The 18788-nt window shown below is 42.0% G+C and overlaps 1 protein-coding gene across 1 annotated transcript in view; it reads right to left on the reverse strand.

Moving 5' to 3' along the window:
- Window positions 1-909: 909 nt before the first annotated feature.
- The window catches only part of LOC141273819 (protein ELYS-like), a 112316-nt gene continuing 94437 nt past the window's right edge, over window positions 910-18788 (reverse strand). The window contains exons 31-34 of the mRNA XM_073686199.1: window positions 13938-15369; window positions 6526-6665; window positions 6326-6432; window positions 910-1154 (exon numbers count right to left, since the gene is read on the reverse strand). Coding sequence (XP_073542300.1) covers window positions 974-1154; window positions 6326-6432; window positions 6526-6665; window positions 13938-15369 — 1860 coding nt within the window. The 3' untranslated portion in view covers window positions 910-973. The remainder of the gene's footprint in view (window positions 1155-6325; window positions 6433-6525; window positions 6666-13937; window positions 15370-18788) is intronic.

Raw genomic sequence — 18788 nt, forward strand, 5'->3', positions numbered from 1 at the left:
TAATAAAACAGGTAAGGAAATGTTTTGCCTCATAAAAAGAATCCGCTGCAATCCCATGCTGTCCTGTCAATATACTCTTTTGTATCCTTCCCTGGCAAGGTGCTGTGGTATGATCAGACACAGACATTTAATAATATGTAGCAGGGGCACATTTATAAGATTATCTCAGCACAGGAACATTTTAACAAATCAAATTGTGGAACTTATTATTATACCAATAGACATTGATTAAAATACACTTTGTTTATGGGACAACCTTGTAAGTATTTTTGAAGAGTTATTGAAGTGTTTTGAAAACTTTTTCTTTGTTGCAGCCATTTAATTTCACAGTGTCCAGTAGTTTGGATCGGATGTCATCAGAAGCCACTTCAAAAGTAGTGTCATGCACTTTTATTCCCCCACCAAACATTTTTTAAAACCTGAAGCGGAAAAAAACTGCATATAGAAACAGTAAACAGGTTCTACAATAGAAATGAATAGGAAGAGTCTCAAGCATTTAAGTGATATTGCAGGTTTTTTTTTAATGGACCAACTTTCAAAAACCGTGTGAATGTTCCTTTAAAATGTAGCAGACTTTCTGTGCACAAAATAACACATCAGAAAAAATGCAACATTTACATTAAGTGGATTTATGGCCTTTGCCTTGAAAAGGTCAAGGATGCAGTACATTTCAGAGAGTCATTATGGAAAACAATGATTAAGTTAACAAAAACTGCGTTTTATAGTAAAAGTAAAATATTGTTAATTCTCTCATTTATTAAACATATTAAGAAGCTATAGATACATTTTTTATAAAACGATACAAAATAGAAAAAATGTCTGGGAAGAAAATTCTAATGAAATATTAAACTTCAAGCTTTTAAGACCATTTACAATAATTTATATAAATTATTCTTCCCAGTGAGCAGATTTTAATATTTTACACAGTTTATTTTATTTTACACAGCACATTAAAATCAACAACGTTCATCAATCATCTGATGTTCCTGCGATTGACTGGTTTTGATATAATTATCCTTCTCCTGGTTTTCCTGGACTGCTTTCGATCAGAAGCTTTAGATTTTAAAGATGAAGGCTTTGTATTTTCTGAATCACCAGTTGCCTTTTCTGGGGGTGACAGCAGCTGAATCTTTATAGGAGGGTGATCTTCTGCCCTATAATATTCCAGAAGTAACAAGTTGAAGTGCACAGGAGTAGTAAGTACATTACATGCCTATAGTGAACAACGATGTGTTAACATTTTCTATGTATACAGGTATGGCTCTGCATCACGGATTGCCATAGCAGACACATAGTAGACGCAGGACGAATAACTCTGCATGCAGCACTATCAAAAGTGAGGAACACCACAACATTCCCCATTAGAAATCAACAAGGCCAGTGGGGGGTGCTATTGAGGTCAAATAAATAATCTGACACTGGGTAGTGGTTGCAGTTACTTATGGAAACTGCACCACAGATGTGAAAAAAGTCACATCTGAATATCCTTTACTGTGCCCCTTCTAAAACTTATTAGCCAACACTTACTATGCTCAATGTGTCTAAAATGCAAATATATAGCAAGATAATAGTAACTGATATATGGTATTATATTCCCTGAACATACAGAATCATATCAAACGAGCCCTTTGACGTTTCTGGTAAAGACAGCAGAGTATGTCCATATAGCTCATACATTTGAAGAAAGTAGTGTGGAGGACAGAGAGCAAACCATTTCATTAAGTTCATTAAAGGGGATATCTGGGACATTAAAAAAAGGAATGAAGTTGCTGAATCAGGCTACTACCTGCCTGTTGTACCCGGCGCCGGTCATTGACCGCTCCTGCTGGAGAGTCTGCTTCCCCCTGTCAACAGAGCAGCAGTTTCTCTTCCTGTTGACAGGACGGGACCACTGGTGTCATGCTGATTGACGGCCGGCTTCCCCCAAATAGGCAGCAGAGAGCCAGCTGTCAATCAGCATGACACCAGGAAGAGAAACTGCTGCTCTGCTGCTGTGACCTCAGTAGAAGCCTGTGACTGCTTTGGGCACAACAGAAAGGTACATCGCAACTACCTGCCTGTCCGTGGTTAGGCACTTTTTTTTTTTTTTTCCAATCCCGTATCCCCTTTGTCATATTGGTGAGCACCATCTCTCAATACTCCGTCAAACTACCAAATTTACTACATCCAGATGTTAGTTCACTTAGTAAATAAGTGTTCCAAAAACTGTAAAATGTTAGTGTATGCATACCGTGAGTCTCAGAGCAGAAATCCCACCTTTGTTATTACACTATTCACATTAGCATATACCACTTAGAATAAATACAGAATAAAAGAGAAAAAAGGGGGAGAAAAAGGTCTGGGAGTAAAGGAAGTGAATAAAATGAAAATTATATTGTTAATTAAATAAAATATTAAAATACGGCATTTTTCGGACTATAAGGGTATGTGCCCATGATGCAGACTTTAAGCAGAAATTTCCTGAGCGTTTTTTCCTCTCCCTGGCAGAAAAAACGCATGCAGATTTTACATGCGTTTTTTCTGCAAGGGAGAAGCGTTTAAGCGATTTTACATGCGTTTTTTCTGCAAGGGAGAAGCGTTTAAGCGATTTTACATGCGTTTTTTCAAGCTTTTTTAAGCATCACTTGATATCTATATCTATAATATAACACTACAAGTGTCCCTCTGTCTGAAGCCTCTATAGACTGTGCATGCGCGACACGCCTGTGCAGTCTGGCTCCAGACAGAAGCACGCATCCAGCCGTTACAGGTAAGAGGAGTGTGTATGGCACCGGAGATCACGGTATGCGTAGACACTGAGCACATACCGCGATCTTCGGCGCCATATTTACCTGACCGGGAGGAGCGTTGCTGCGGCGCCTCTCTTGACCCAGAGATCGGGGCAGGAGTGAGGCATCGGAATCGGCACATGCGCATAGAGCTATCCGGCGCCATTTTACTGAAGACACATTTACAGTGTGCCTACAGCAAAATGGCGCCGGAGCACAAGGAAGAAAGGTGAGTATAACTGTTTATTTTTTTGTATGTGTGCAGCGTGAAACTGATGAGGGGTACCACGCATACAAAGATTGGGGGGGGGGTGAGGGGTACCATGCATACAGAGATTGGGGGGGGGGTGAGGGGACCATGCATACCAGGATTGGGGGGGTGAGGGGACCATGCATACCAGGATTAGGGGGCGAGGGGACCATGCATACCAGGATTGGGGGGGGTGAGGGGACCATACATATATACCAGGATTGGGGGATGAGGGGTGCCATGCATACCAGGATTGGGGGATGAGGGGTGCCATGCATACCAGGACTGGGGGATGAGGGGTGCCATGTATACCAGGACTGGGGGATGAGGGGTGCCATGCATACCAAGATGGGGGGGGGGTGAAGGGTACCATACATACATACCAGGATAGGAGTGAGGGGTGCCATGCATACCAGGATTGGGGGGGGGGGGTGAGGGGTGCCATGCATACCAGGATTGGGGGTGAGGAATGCCATGCATACCAGGATTGGGGGATGAGGGGTGCCATGCATACCAGGACTGGGGGATGAGTGGTGCCATGCATACCAGGACTGGGGGATGAGGGGTGCCATGCATACCAAGATTGGGGGGGGGGGTGAGGGGTACCATACATACATACCAGGATAGGAGTGAGGGGTGCCATGTATACCAGGATTGGGGGGGTGAGGGGTGCCATGCATACCAGGATTGGGGGGGTGAGGGGTGCCATGCATACCAGGATTGGGGGTGAGGAATGCCATGCATACCAGGATTGAGGGTGAGGAATGCCATGCATACCAGGATTGAGGGTGAGGAGTGCCATGCATACCAGGATAGGATGGTGGGGACAGGAGGGGGCAGCACATACCAGCATGGGAGACCATATACCAATAAAAATGCTCGCCACCTGGGCGTAGAACGGGTTCAATAGCTAGTGTGTATTGATCCTTTAAAGGATAGCAATATGATTGAGACAGTAATTGAAGTGCCACCCAATAGAGAACAATGTTGCACTTTATTTCCTACAAATTGAAATGTTCAGGAACTTTGATACAGTGTATTATATGGAGAAATCTGTATAAGAAGCATGAGTGAATATATTACAGTATTAATGATATACTATATCCAGACTTTGAACAACAAAATAAGTTTAAGTAGTATAGAGGAAGTCCCCGACTTCCAAACATCCAACTTACGTATGACCCCTAATTACGTATGCCTGTTAAACAAAAACACACATGATTAAAGCTGACCTCTCCGGCTATTGTCTGATCCTCCTCTTTTTGCCATTGCGCGCTGCTTCTAAGGCCTTTTCACTATGGATTAGGACTTCATGACACATCCAGACCGCAGGTCACTGCATGTCATAAGGTCTTGTTGTATGGAATTACTGGTCTATGGTGAAGAGACCGGAGAAACAGCACGCAGCGATGCAGAAAAGTGAATCGGATGGTGGGTGCCGAAGTGGTCAGGTATGACTCTGAGACTGCAGACTTGTGAATCCTCCCAGGGCACGCACTGTGTGTTGCGAGGATTCGCCGTTCTCTGCTCCGGGAACAGCGGTCAGGTATGTAATATGCATGCTTCCAGGCTGAACCAGTCTAGTGGGCGCGACCTCGCTCAATACAACTGTATTGAGTGAGGTCGCGCCCACTAGATGGGTTTTGTCATGGAGAATGCATGTAGAGTACCTTACCGCCGTTTCCGGGGCAGGAAACGACGAATCCTCACAACACACAGTGCGTGCCCTGGGAGGATTCACAAGTCTGCAGTCGCACAGAGTGACTGCACACTTTTCATTTTAAACCAGACAATCCCTTCAATGGAATTAATAGGTGTTCATAAAAAACTGTCAAAATTGAAACATTTATTTTCTGCAAACCTATTCCTTGTATGTTTTTCCCTCCTCCCCTTTATTCTACAATCTGTAAATTTTCAGCAATCAGGTCAGACCACCTAGATATTTTGCTCCTATTAAATAGACCTCAATCAGTAATGCCAGATTCTACTGGTAAAGCAGATCCCTAGGTGATATCCTAATAGTCCTTTTTTCTTAGCTGTGGTTTAGTTGCTTTAAGTCCATAATCAGTTTAATAATTTTATTATAGCTTTCTATAGACTTCTCTATATAACTTGGTGAAGGGTGATGTTTGAAATGCCAGACATGAACACTGTGACGGCGCCCAACAGTATAAGGTAATGGACATTGCTCCTAAAGCCACTGACTATAAAAAAAGAGGAGGAGTGGAAAAGTAGACTAACACGCAAGACTGCTGTCAATCACCAATGTGCCTTATTGAAGCCATCCCATGGAGGTGGCACAAATATATTTTAGAATCTGCTGTTAAGCATACTTACCCTGTCAGAATAAAGGGCCAGATTCATTAAAACTGGAATTTTGTACACCAGTCTTAATGATGGGTGTGCAGAATTAAAATGTGCAAACCCCTTATGAATTCGGTACACCTCATCACGGACATGCATCTTGCCAAATATGCTACTCCAGCCAGCAATCATGCCAATACGTTCTCATGGATTACTGCGCATTTTATACTGTTTATATACTCAAAGCAGTAATCAATCATTGAAGAAAAGCGTAGGGCTTTATCTCCAGTGCCAATGTTTGAATGTGCTAGTCTGTTCTTACATAGGAAGTGATCAGGGAGTTCATAACTGGATCACTCTCAATGCTACATATTTACTAGCCAACCAATAATGATCCACTGATGAGAGTGCGATATGGGAATAGATGGTCTCACAACTGAGACTGGTTGATTAGATAACGTATAGAATTAAATAATATAGGACCCACTAACTATTAATGGGAACAAACTTTTAAAAAAGGGAGTTAATGTTAGTCGGTCATGGGAGAAGACTTTCATAATTGAGACTAATATTTAATACAGCATTCACAGACTACATTTGGTCCAACATTTCTATATATTTGTGATTTAGAATCACCTTATTTCTTAATAGAACTAATAATAGTTAGATTTTAATAATATGACTCCAATTGGATTAGATCAGGAATCCAGACAAACTGAAGTAACATTTCTGTTGTAAGGTATGAGCAATTTGTAATAAATTTGTCAAGCAGGTGTTACAATATTCTGTCTCGCCCCAGTTCCAAGTAATTTGGTGTAGCGGCCAAAACTGCTGTGAAAACTGCAAAAGTTTTAAAAAAAAATTGCGACATCTAAGGTATTTTAAGGCTGAATTCTGGTGGTTACACATTGATGAATCAGGCCCAAAAGTGTGTATATATGTAACAGGTTAGATGATTTTACCGAAATTAAGAAGGAAGGAAAACACTACAACAAATACTTACTGGTCGTCTTCCTTTACTCGGCATTTTGAAGGTCTGCCTCTTGGTCGCTTTAGTTCTGGTGTGTCAGGAACATGAGCTATTTCATGCGTCTCCTTAACAGTTACATCCTAAAAATTAGGGAAACGCATAATTAGGGCATAAGATTTTCTGTAATGTAAAAGGAAAGGAAAGCCCAGCAACATAAAACAATGATATCAGACCTTTTCTTCCAGCATTATACTGGTAGAGAGTTTTGGCCTTGTTGTCCTCCTTGTACTTAGAGATGGTGGAGAAAACAGGTACTCTGAAGCTATTGGTGCTGGCGTCTTAGTGGGAGAAATAAGGAGAGCTGTTTGCTGAGCTGCAGAGGGAACAAACCAGTTCATTACGTGAGAAATAGCTGTTCAGTTATTGTTACAAGTATGTCCATGTTTTTTAAAGTACTGGAAAGCTAAAAATGTGCCCATGGAGCACAAAGATTGAAATTTATGAAAACCGCAACACAGTGGCTTTTTTTCTAGTTTATTTGTTGGACCTGAAGACACAAGATTGGAACAAACTGGTTTCTTCCCCATCAGGTTTCACAAATTAATGTAGCCAGAAGTGCAGGTTCACCCATTATTGATAACATAAGAAAAGTTTGGTTTGTAAATGCCACTTAATTATCCCGATTATTGATCCAGAGTTACATTCAACATAAATGAGCGGCACTCAAATAGCTAGAGTTCTGCTCACATGCAGCAGATATGTAGTAGGTGTCGGAGGCATCAAATCTGCTCCATAAAGCTTCCTGGGGCGGCTTCTCCAGTGTGAACATGGAGTTTTACACACAATTTAGATCAGGCTATGTTCACACATTGCGTTTTTTGCTGTGTGGTTTTTTTTTCTGCAGCAAAACCTGATCTCTTGCCAGGAGGTTTGCTCAGGATTTTCTTGCTTGTTTTTTGGTGTACTTTTTTCACTGTCCTTTTGTCTCTTATGCATGTACATAAAATTCAGTGAAAAAAATGACAGCACAGAACTAGCTGAGCCGTTAGTGCGGCTCTGGGTGATGATGCAGAGTAACTGGGAATCAGCACACAAATGTAACATTTATCATTAGATTTTGATCATTCTAACTGTAAGATAATATTTAAACAAAACTATGCTAAACCTAAAACTTGGTGCCTTCGATGAACCAGTAAAGTCTCATTCACACATCTGTTTTAACATGTTCTCCATAATCACAAATAGATCATGCAGCCATAAGTGTATGTGCACACGTTCAGTATTTGGGTGCAGATATTTCTGCATCTCTTGGCAGAAAAAACGCACGGTTTTTGCATGCGCTTTTTTTACAGCAAGGAATGGAGCTAAAGATATTTGAAAAAAGATACGTGGGACATGGCTTTAACCCTTCTCTGGTTTTGCGCACCTTATTCCATGAGCCGTAACTTATTTTTTTTCAACATGTCCATGTGAGGGCTTGTGTTTTGCAAGACGAGTTGCACTTTTGAACGACACCATTGGTTTTACCATATTGTGTACTGAAAAACAGGAAAAAAATTCCAAGTGCGGAGAAATTGCAAAAAAGTGCAATTCTGCCCTTTTTTTTTACCATGTTCACTCAATGCTAAAATTCACTTGCCATTATGATTCTACAGGTCATTACGAGTTCATAGATACCAAACATGTATATGTTCTCTTATTTGAGTGGAAAAAAAAATCCAAACTTTTTTTTTTTTAATATAACAAAGGCGCCATTTTCCGAGACCAGTCGAGACTTTATTTTTCGTGGTCTGGGCTGGGTGAGGGCTTATTTTTTGTGCATCGAGCTGATGTTTTTATGGATACCACTTTGGTGTAGATACGATCTTTTGATAACCTGTTATTGCAATGTTGCGGCGACTAAAAAAAATTTCATTGTGGCATTTGGATTTTTGTTCTCGTTACGCCATTTACCGATCTGATGAACACTTTTTTTATATTGATAGATCGGGCGCTTCTGAAAGCGGGATACCAAATATGTGTATATTTGATTTTTTTATGGTTTTATTTTGAATAGGGCAAAAGTGGGGGTGGGAGTGATTTAAACTTTTAAAAACATTTTTTTTCTACTTTTTACTTGCTTCAATAATCTCCATCTTCCGATCACCTGTGTTACACATAGCAGGGCATTAGTCCCGCTATGTGCAACAAAACTGCTCATCGGCCATGAACGCCGACCGCCGAGTGGCGCTCATAGCAGATTGGCTATGACAACCACAGAGGTCTCCTGTAGACTCCGGGTTGTCATGACAACCCATCGGAGACCCCCGATCATGTGACACGCTTCCGGCATGATCATGTTAAATGCTTTTGTCAGAATTTGACAGCGGCATTTATCATGTTAACAGCTGCGGGTAGATCGCGATTCCACCTGCGGCTGTTAGGGGCATGTCCAGATCAGCTGTCATTTGCCCAGAAAGGTGCAGGCTCAGCACCGGAGCCCGCACCAAAAGGGGAGACACGACATGCGCTGTACATGTACGGCGCATGTCGTGAAGGGGATAAGAATGTGTCGGTTTTATTTCAGATAAAGTGTTTTATTCTTGGCGTGTGTGTTTATTTCACTGTTTACTTACAAGTTTAGTAATAAGGGTGTCTGTCTGACACCTCTTCATTACTAAACCTTGGGCTTTATGTCAGTGACACCTAATCCCATTACCCTGATGCATCAGGAAGAATGTGGGCTAAGTGCCAGAATTGGAACATTAAATATGAAGTGTCATTTCTGGGGCAGCGGAGGGCTGGTATTTTTTAGCTTCGAAAGAGCTATTAGGCCAATATGTCCCCTGGCTATTAACAGCTCACAGCTGTTTGGTTAAGCCTTTAGGGTACGTCCCCACGATCAGGAACCAGCAGCGCTTTGGACTACACCCAAAATGCTGAATTCTAATGCCGCACTTGTTTTGTCAGTACATGTGGATCCACTGCATGTAATGACATTTCAATCGGTCAAAATCTGCAAATTGACATGCTGCGGGTGAGTTTACACAGCGTCAAAAACAAGCAGTGGGCATGGGATTTCTTATGAAATGAATTAAGTAAAATAAATGGTGTGGGCACCCGCGTCATTTTCATATCCAGCAGAGGGAAACCTGGGGGCTGATATTACTAGCCAGGGAAGGGGCAATTAGCCAAAAATGTTCCCTGCCTATTAACAGCCCACAGCTGTTACCTTAGCGTTTACTGACTAGATACAAGAGGGACCAATGAAAAAAATTGATGTAGGGTCCCCATATAAAATCTGACCAGCAAAGGCTAAACCGACAGCTGTGAGCAGATATTAATAGCCAAGGAAGGGGCCATGGATACTGGCTCCCTCCGAGGCTAATAGTATCAGCCCTCAGCGGCCCTAGAAATGGCGCATCCGGAAGATGCGCCAAATCTGGCGCTTAGTCTCCACTCTTCCCACTTGCCCTGTGGCGGTGGCAAGTGGGGTAATAATGTTGGGGTTCATGTCAGCCTTGCATTAGCAGCTGGCATGAAGCCCAGGTTAGTAATACTGGGTGTCTATAAGACACCCCTATTACTAACCACATAGTATGGTTTTGAAAAACACACGGACTGAAAAAACTCCTTTATTTGAAATAAAAGTCCACACGGTTTTAATCATTTATTTAAAAATAAACAGTTATATTTACCTAACGCCTAATCCCCTGAAGCCATTGTCATCTGTAAAAGAAACAGAAAATAAAAATACTCACCTAACGTCCAATCCGCTGAAGCCAGTCACCTGAAAAAAATAAAATAAAACCACAACCATATCCCTCATCTGTTCGAGGTGATGACATTATCCACAGTGTCCCACGAAGATTTGGGTCAGTTCTAGAGCAGTCACAGCAGGCTATACACGGACACAGGAGTATAAAATCGCTCCTGTGACAGTGCACAGCACTGAGCTGCAGGGAGAGGAGTCATCGGAGTTCAATCAGCTGATAAGCTCTGGTGACCTCACGGCACCACCGCTGCATGAGAATTTTCTGACACAGCAACGGTGCAGTGAGTGAGGTCACCGGAGCTCATCAGCTGATTGATCTCCTGTCAGTGTATCGCTGGCTGCTGGATGATCTGATTGCCGTGGGACACTCGGGATTATGGCAGATATGTGAGTATATAGTAGTTTATTATTGTTTACAGGTGACATGGGCAAAGGGAATTAGGCAAAACCACACAAAGTTGACATGCAGCAGTTTTAAACGCATTGCAAATCCTGACTAGCGTTTTTTGCCCAATTCTGAGCGGAAAAAATGTTGCTAAAACGAACAGTGTGCACACAGCCTAAGGGTGTGCACGCGTTGAGTATTTGGTGCAGAAAATTCTGTATCTCTTGGCAGGAAAATGCAGCATCAAAAATGTTGCGATTTTGCCTAGTTTTTTTAGTGCATTCAATGGTTGAAAAACGCAGGCAAAAACGCACAGAGAATTGACATGCTGCAGATTATTTTCTATACTCAACGTGTTCATGACACTTCAGGTTTCTCATTCACTTTGCTAGCATCAGGTTTTATCACAAATTCGCGCACAAAAAAACCCGCAACAAAAAAAGCACTAAATCTGCAACATGTGCACACAGCCTAGGGGTATGTGCACACGGTTGGGACTGGCAACACTTTGAAAGCAGCATACTTTATGCTGCGTCCAAATCGCTGCACGCAAGTGAATCCGCATGTGTAAATTGAACCATGCGGATTCACCGCAATCAATAAATTGTAGTGATTTTATTTTCTGCTGCGGAGACTAGCGGCTCTGCAAGAGAAATTAACATGCTGTGGTCTGGAAAGATGCACCGCATGTCCGAGGGTGATCCGCAGGTGCACAGAGACGCATAGTGGGAATGGGATATCTTGAAATCCCATCCACTATACTGTAACATCTGGCCACTCCGGATTGCACGTAGCGCTAGTGCGCTGCTTCCAATCCGCAGCGATTACGGATTGTGTGCACGTACCCTTACACTGAAAGAATTGACATGCTGCAGATTTAAAGCTGCACCAAATCTGCAAGTCACAAATAAGCAATGTCTGCATGAGACTTCAGGATTCTCATTCACTTTGCTGGCTTCAGGAAATCTTTCAGGTTGTGACAAATCTGCACTGAAAAACGCAGCAAAAATGGCAACATATGCACATAGCCTAATAGTCTATGGTGAGGATCACGTTTTTGTGTGTCTGATTTTGTTTAAAATCACGGATAAAATCCAATCAATACAAATATATGGATCTGAAAATGCTATCAATATGCAGTTTTTAACATTTGGAAGGTAGAAAAGGCTGTGATTTTTTTAATGCATACAAGAAAATTACTGCTGAAACACTGACTGTAAAAAGGGACATAATGACCAAAAACTGAGGAATGTCAGATTCAAAATGCTGATGAAATAAAACAGACATTTAAAGGAAATCTGTCACCCCCCTGGGCGATATCAGACCTCAACTATTGGCATACAGGGTATAGAAAAATAAATCTATACATACCTGTATGGCCCATAGCAGAGGTCTGATTGCAGAGAAAACCACTTTAATCAATTCTATTTTGTACAGGCTTGGCGTCCGGGGAACGCCAAGCTATCCCCACCTATCTGCTTATTATTCCCCAAAATCCCCGCCTCTCTGCTTAATTATCATATCCCCCCTCCCCTGCATGTCACAGGACCCTGTGTGGTGCACTGTGCTTCCTGACTTCCGGGCACGCGCAGAGGGCCGCTCACATAGAGCGCGCTTTGCTTCATCCCGGCCCCGTCTGCCTTTGCACTTCGCCGCAGGGTTCTATTGCGCAGGTGCCGGGGGTCACTGTCACTTTCTGGCGCCTGTGCAATAGAAACCTGCGGCGCAGAGCACAGGTAGACGGGGCCGGGATGAAGCAAAGTGTGCTCTATGCGAGCGGCGCTTTGCACATGTGCAGAAGTCAGGGAGAACAGTGCACGTCACAGGTTCTGTCACGGGGCCCTGTGACGTGCAGGGGAGGGGGGATATGATAATTAAGCAGAAGGTGGGGATTTGGGGGAATAATAAGCAGATAGGCGGGGATTGCTTGGTGTCCCCCGGACGCCAAGCCAGTGGAAAAAAGAATTTATTAAAGCGCTTTTCTCTGCAATCAGACCTCTGCTATGGGCCATACAGGTATTTATAGATTCACTTTTCTATACCCTGTATGGCCATAGTAGAGGTCTGATATCGCCCAGGGGGTGACAGATTCCCTTGAAGGCCTTATACTTCTCTACCAACTTTAAAACGCAATACATCTTCTGTGGTCAAGTGGCATCTTGTGTCTCGTTTCGTAACTACAGCCATGGATGAAGAGTAGGAGCCCACCAATATCGCAAATGTTCCTCTAGCAAAGCTTTAAATGATTAAATGAATGCAGTGTGTCTATGAAACAATATATGTGTGGGATTTCTGCACCCATGTGTTGTACTACAGGTAGTTCCCACATGCACAGAACTGCTGTAACAGTTAGGAATTGGTATTAGCTGCAAATACACAGTTTTAAAACCTCAAATGAAGGATACAATTTAACAGGCCATACTTTAGTATATATACAAGTAGACAAGCTTTCCCCTACAAATTAACAGTAAACTTTACATCCAATGCTTTGTAAACCATACATGTTTCAGACACCCAAAAGAAAGACGTGAAACACTAATGGTTTCACTGCATTTTCAGGTGACCTTTCAGAACAAACTGATGAGTGTACAGTACATTAGGAACACTATTTCTAGCCATTATGACTTGCACAGGCATTTTCAGCAGTTTTTACCTCTGAACTAGAAGAGGCAGCAATTTCCCATGTGCTTTTCAGCTTTTATTTCCCTACAGTTTCCCTTGCCTGCCGTTTTATAACAGCAAGTGTAATTTGTTATCTCACCACAGATCAGTAGACTGATTTGAGCAGTATTGAGAATACATCAGTGCTGGGAAACAAAGTGGCTGATAAGTGGAGAAAGAATCATTTTTCTCTAATAAGATATATTACAAAAAGTTTCTGATCTCCATTTTTACTTTTGATTCATGAAACAAATAAGTGGTTTTAAAAATCAATGTATTTTCCAAATGGTCCTTTTGGAACGCAATTTTTCCTCCAAGCAAGAGAAGACTCTTTATATGATGTGTTATTACTTTGCCAGAATTCTTTTAATCTATACTTCATTCTATGTTGTTTTTGCACTTGCTATGTGAACACTGTGGTGCAATTATGTTAAGACGATCTTCCTCATTTCCTTTTTTTCCCCCTCTCTCTTTTTCTTTACTCTTCCTCCCTACCCCATTTTCTCTTTCCCTTTATTTGGTTGCCTTTCCTTTCCCTTCATCCCTTTCCTGACCCCTTGTTCGCTATACTGTAAAAATCTCCTAATAAAAAGAATTTTAAAGAAAAAATGTATTTGTCTAGAAGCCTCATATCATGGAGAATATCAGATGGCTGAAATACTCCTGCACGTTAGGGACTATTTCACAGGTTCAGCACCTATACATAGTATGAGTCTACTAAACCATGATGTTTCTATGGGGATCAGAGTTTTACCCAGTAGTACCATGATCCACATCTTGCGTCAACATTAAAGTTTCTTAGCATGGAACCATTATTTTAACAGGAAACGGAGGTCTAAACAAACCTTTTGGTTTTCTTCCACGTCTTGGTGTAAGTGATGAGAATGCAAATTCAACAGGAGTGGCATCTGGCATTGTAACAATGTTAGATTTAGTCCTTATTGAACGGGTTGTTCTCTTCTGCTCTTCATCAACATCAGCAGAATCCTCTATATCTGTTTTACCAATAGACTTTTTTGCAGTTTTTCTAGAATTGACTGTGATCACCTCTTGTGCTGTGACAATATTGTCATCTGTATCTTTTTTATCAATCTGATTTTCTGATTTGACTCTAGACCACCTTAAGAGTAACCTTTTAGGAGAATGAGGAGGGCTGGAGTCAGGTTTGTTGGAAGCCTGTGAGGCACCAAGCTCAAAGTGTTTGACCAACTCATTCACAACTTGTTTGTTCCTTAGTCCCCTTGTACGTGTAGAAATAAGTGGTTCATTCTCAACATTCTCAATGTTTGATTCACTTTCCCTCTCTTGCACTACTTTGGACGATCTAGTAATTCTAGTAGGTGTTGTTGGCATTACAGTTTTTACATCCACAATATCTCCTGTATTTATGTGGTTATCCAATGCTGCAGCTTTTCCTCTGCGGGTTCTAGCAGGAGAGGCTGGCATCTTTGTAACAGTGGTTTCACTTTCTGTGGACTGAGTTTGATCAGAAGCAGAATTTTTAGTTCTTCTAGAAATTCTTGTGGTAGTAATGGATGGTTGGTCCTCTTGTTGGATTGGTAATGTTGTACTTAAGTTTTCAGGATTATCCTTGGTTTTTCTACTGCCTCTTTTAGGGGTTGTAGGAAGTGGAAGGATATTGTTGGTATTGTTGGATACCTTAGTAGTTCTCCTGATACTTCTGCGAGGGGTTGGAGGCTTTATTAGTATAGTAGATTTGCCTTCAGTTGGAGAAGTCTGCAATTCATCCAGATTAAGCTTCTGCTCATCTACTTTTTCAGGGGGTGTTATCCTTAGAACTGTGTTAGAGTTTGTTTGCTTAACCTTGTTTACAGGTGTCCTAGCGATATCGTGTGCATTTCTGAGTTTTCTTTCAGTTTCATTTTCAGAAACTGAATCACTATTAACTTCTTCCGTAAAATCCTTATCCCTATTTTCTTTAAGAGCATCGAGCACGTTTTTTGCAATGGCTGCATTGATAGGTTCAGGCATAAAAGGCAGTGTTTCAGTAACCTTAGTCCCTTCCTCAGTGCCAAGAGCCAAGGCATTATCACAAGTTTCATCACTGCTAACTGTAGCTGTCAAATTGACCTTTTCATCACTGAGATCACATGGACCCATTGACGGTGCTTTTAAGGTTTTTAAGGCAGATTCATAATTGTTGCAATAATAACGGTCAGCATTATTCTCCCCATTAGGGTCTTCAGCGGCTGAACTTATTTGTTGATATGTCACCTCTGGTTCAGGGTCTTTAATATTCACGGTGTAATCCAAATCCTGAGAAAAAAACAACTTATAGTGTTTATAACACATAGTGACAGTTGATAAGTAAAAGAAAAGACAAGTTAGCTGTCATTTTGCTTTGCTGTCTGCAGGAGAGGAAATTGGTGTCATCCGGTTGTCTAGATGACTACTTGCTCTTCCTTATAAGTGGAAATATAATTCAAAGTCAACAAGTATATGAAATTATTCGTGCAATACAGAGGCGTAATAGAATATTGGTCTTGGCCACAAAAAAAGTAAAACCATCCCTTTATGTCCCCTGATTGCAAAGCATTTTTTTGTTTGCACCTCTGTTAACATTACTCATTCATTTGTCTGATGAATGTAGTGCAGAGTGTCAAAGAAGCATGAAAAAGACGCTGACAATCATCATAGCAGCGCCAGCAGAGTAATATTTTGACATTTAGACTATTTTGTGTCCTCTTAGGACATCAGAACAAAGCAATTTAGCAGAAGACATAGAAGATTTGGATGCCACCAAGGAGAATCAAAAGCTCCAGGTACAGATAAAATAATCTCACGATAACGATTTCACGGGATCACACCACTGAGGCCAGTTGGACAGTCCCCATACTGACCGGTGAAAACTGTCCTGTTGCCAATTCAATCAAAATTATGTCATTAGATTTGCAAACAAATGGGGCTGCAGCAGAAGAACAGAGGCAAGCAAGAGAAAAATAATGGTCTGCAATCAGAGTAAAGGAATAAAGGTGTGGTGCTAGGTAACAGAAAATAGCAGCTAATATCAGTAACACAATACAACATAAGAACACTATAATAATGGAAACTCTTGTAGATACACTTATGACAACAAGCACTGCACACCAGAAAGCTAGCATTATATGAATACAAGGTCGTTGTAGGTTAAACCACAGTGGTAAGGTTTGATTTTATTTAAAAATTATATAGTGTTTAAAGGGAAGCGGTCACCAGTGAATCGGGCTCTATGATTGCAGTCAGGTATGTTCTTCCAATAACTGCTCTGACATTTCAGATCAGAAATACTTTGAAGAGCCGGCTTCTCCTCCTACTGGTTTAGTTGATTGAAAGGTACACAGATGGGAAAGTTCAATCGACGAGAGCAGCGCAAGGAGAAGTCGGCTGGGGCATGGCGTCGTACTAGTCAGGTCGCTCCTTATGGTCCCTGACTGGCTCTTCAAACTGATTGTTCTCTCAAACACCATTGTGTTTAAAAGAATGACATACCTGGCTGTAATCATGCAGCCAAGATTCGATTCACATTTCCAATGGTTTGGGGCAGTATCATTTGAGTGACAGATTGCCTTTAAAATTCTAAAGGCCCCGTCACCTGTCAGGGATCGTTGCTGCGTCGCTATGTGGTCGCTGGTGAGCTGTCAAACAGGCAGGCTCACCAACGATCAGGGGAGCAGCGACATCGTGGAAAGAATCTTTCCACGATGTCCTGCTCCCGGTTACCAGCCTGTTGCTGAAGCAGGAGCAGGCTCGTAACCATGATAAACATCGGGTTACTAAGTGCGCGTGTGCCCCTAGCAATCCGATGTTTACCATGGATACCACTCTGCTACGGTGCGCGGGAGGTTACCGTTCACCTTAGCAGAGTCGTATCCATGGTAAACATCGGGTTACTAGGGGCACACGCGCACTTAGTAACCTGATGTTTACCATGGATACCAGCCTGACCGTTGGTCCCGCTGGTCACACACAGCGATGTGTGCTGGCCAGCGGGAGGCCAACGACCAAAAAATGGTCCAGGACACTTTGCAGCGATCAGCGACCTAACAGCAGGGGCCTGATCGCTGCAAAGTGTCACACATAGCGACATCGCTGGTGAGGTCGCTGTTGCGTCACCAAAACCGTGACTCAGCAGCGATCTCGCTATGCGAGACGGGGGCTTTAGGCTCCATTTCATCATTTGCAGGTTTTTTAAAGTCACTTTTTAGAGCCAAAAGTCACAATCTTAAAAAGAAATGTTGCATGTTAGTCTTCAACTGCACAAAATAAAGTTATATACATTGTGTTCTCTGCTAGGGGTACATGAATACATTACACAAAAACTGGCATTTTGAGAAGTCACAAATGAGGACTAAGACATCAGTATAAAGAAAACCACACACACATTGTAAAAAACAAAAGACAAAACTAAGCATAGATGGCTTTAAAATGTGCAATTTAAATAATGAATGGGAAGCAAACAAACACTGTGCATCTCAAGGATTCTCTTTCAGGCACGTAAACTGCTGCCATATCATTGGCTAGATCCAAACCCTCCAACCTTAACAGAATTTAAGAATAAAATTAATAATATTATATTTATGAAAAAAGTAGTGTATCAGAAGAGAAACGCTATGCATATACGAGTCGCTGTGGGGACCCTGGTTAGATACTAGTATGTAGGAATGCAAACCGGGAGTAAGAGATCCTTGCTATTCTCCATCCTTTTACACTTAGGCCTTGAAAAAAGGAGAAAGGAAGGAATAATCGAAATTAGGACCCTATGACAGAACAATGAATGAGAATCAGCTCTTTGTTAGATAGATGGATATTCTCTCTACTCAAAGGGCTAGTGCATACCAATTCCTGTTGATTTATTGTTGTTTTTTATTAATTGACATCTATCTATCTATATACCGTATATTCCGGCGTATAAGACGACTTTTGAAGACTGAAAAATCTTCTGTCTAGTCTGGGGTCGTCTTATACGCCGGTAATGCTTTTGAACTTTCAGAAATTGACATGCGGGGATACTCTGGGGGTGTTAATAAGCTGCCGTGGCCGTATCCCTGCCATGTCGGAGTTAATATAAGGTGGAGGGAGTTAAAATACGACGGCGGTAGGTCCAGACAGTCAGCGCTTCTGTGCTGAAACTGACACATCGCTGCGTATTCCCAGCTCCGGACACAGCGCAGGACTTCTGTGCCGACAGCTTTCACTTGTCACAGAAGCGGTGCGCTGTGTCCGGAGCAGGGAAGTTCGCATCGCTTCTGTGACAATATATGAAAAGCCGGCAATTCAGCATCTGTACCCGACAATTTATAACAGAAAGATAGAGCATCACACATAGATTAGATAGATAGAAACATGTCAGTCACATATATAAGAAGTACAGTGACAGTGCTGGTTACTGTACTTGTCATCTAGTGTTAAAATAACGGATTTATTTAAAAAAAAATTGGCGTGGGGTTCCCCGTAATTTTAGTCTCTAGCGGAGGTTAAGCAGACAGCTGGGGCAGATGTTTGAAGCCTGGGAAGGGGGTAATACCCACGGAGCTTCCCAGGCTACTAATATCAGCCCCCAGCTGAATACCTAGCCTTTACTAGCTATTAAAATGGGGGACCCCCCCAAAAAAATGACGTGGGGTCCCCCCTAATTTAATAGCTAGCAAAGGCTAGGCAGACAGCTGGGGGCTGATATTAATAGCCCAGGAAGGGAG

The sequence above is a fragment of the Phyllobates terribilis genome, unplaced genomic scaffold (genome assembly GCF_046119375.1).
Source record: "Phyllobates terribilis strain yellow unplaced genomic scaffold, ASM4611937v1 Scaffold_5__5_contigs__length_657084704, whole genome shotgun sequence".
Classification (NCBI taxonomy): Eukaryota; Metazoa; Chordata; class Amphibia; order Anura; family Dendrobatidae; genus Phyllobates; species Phyllobates terribilis.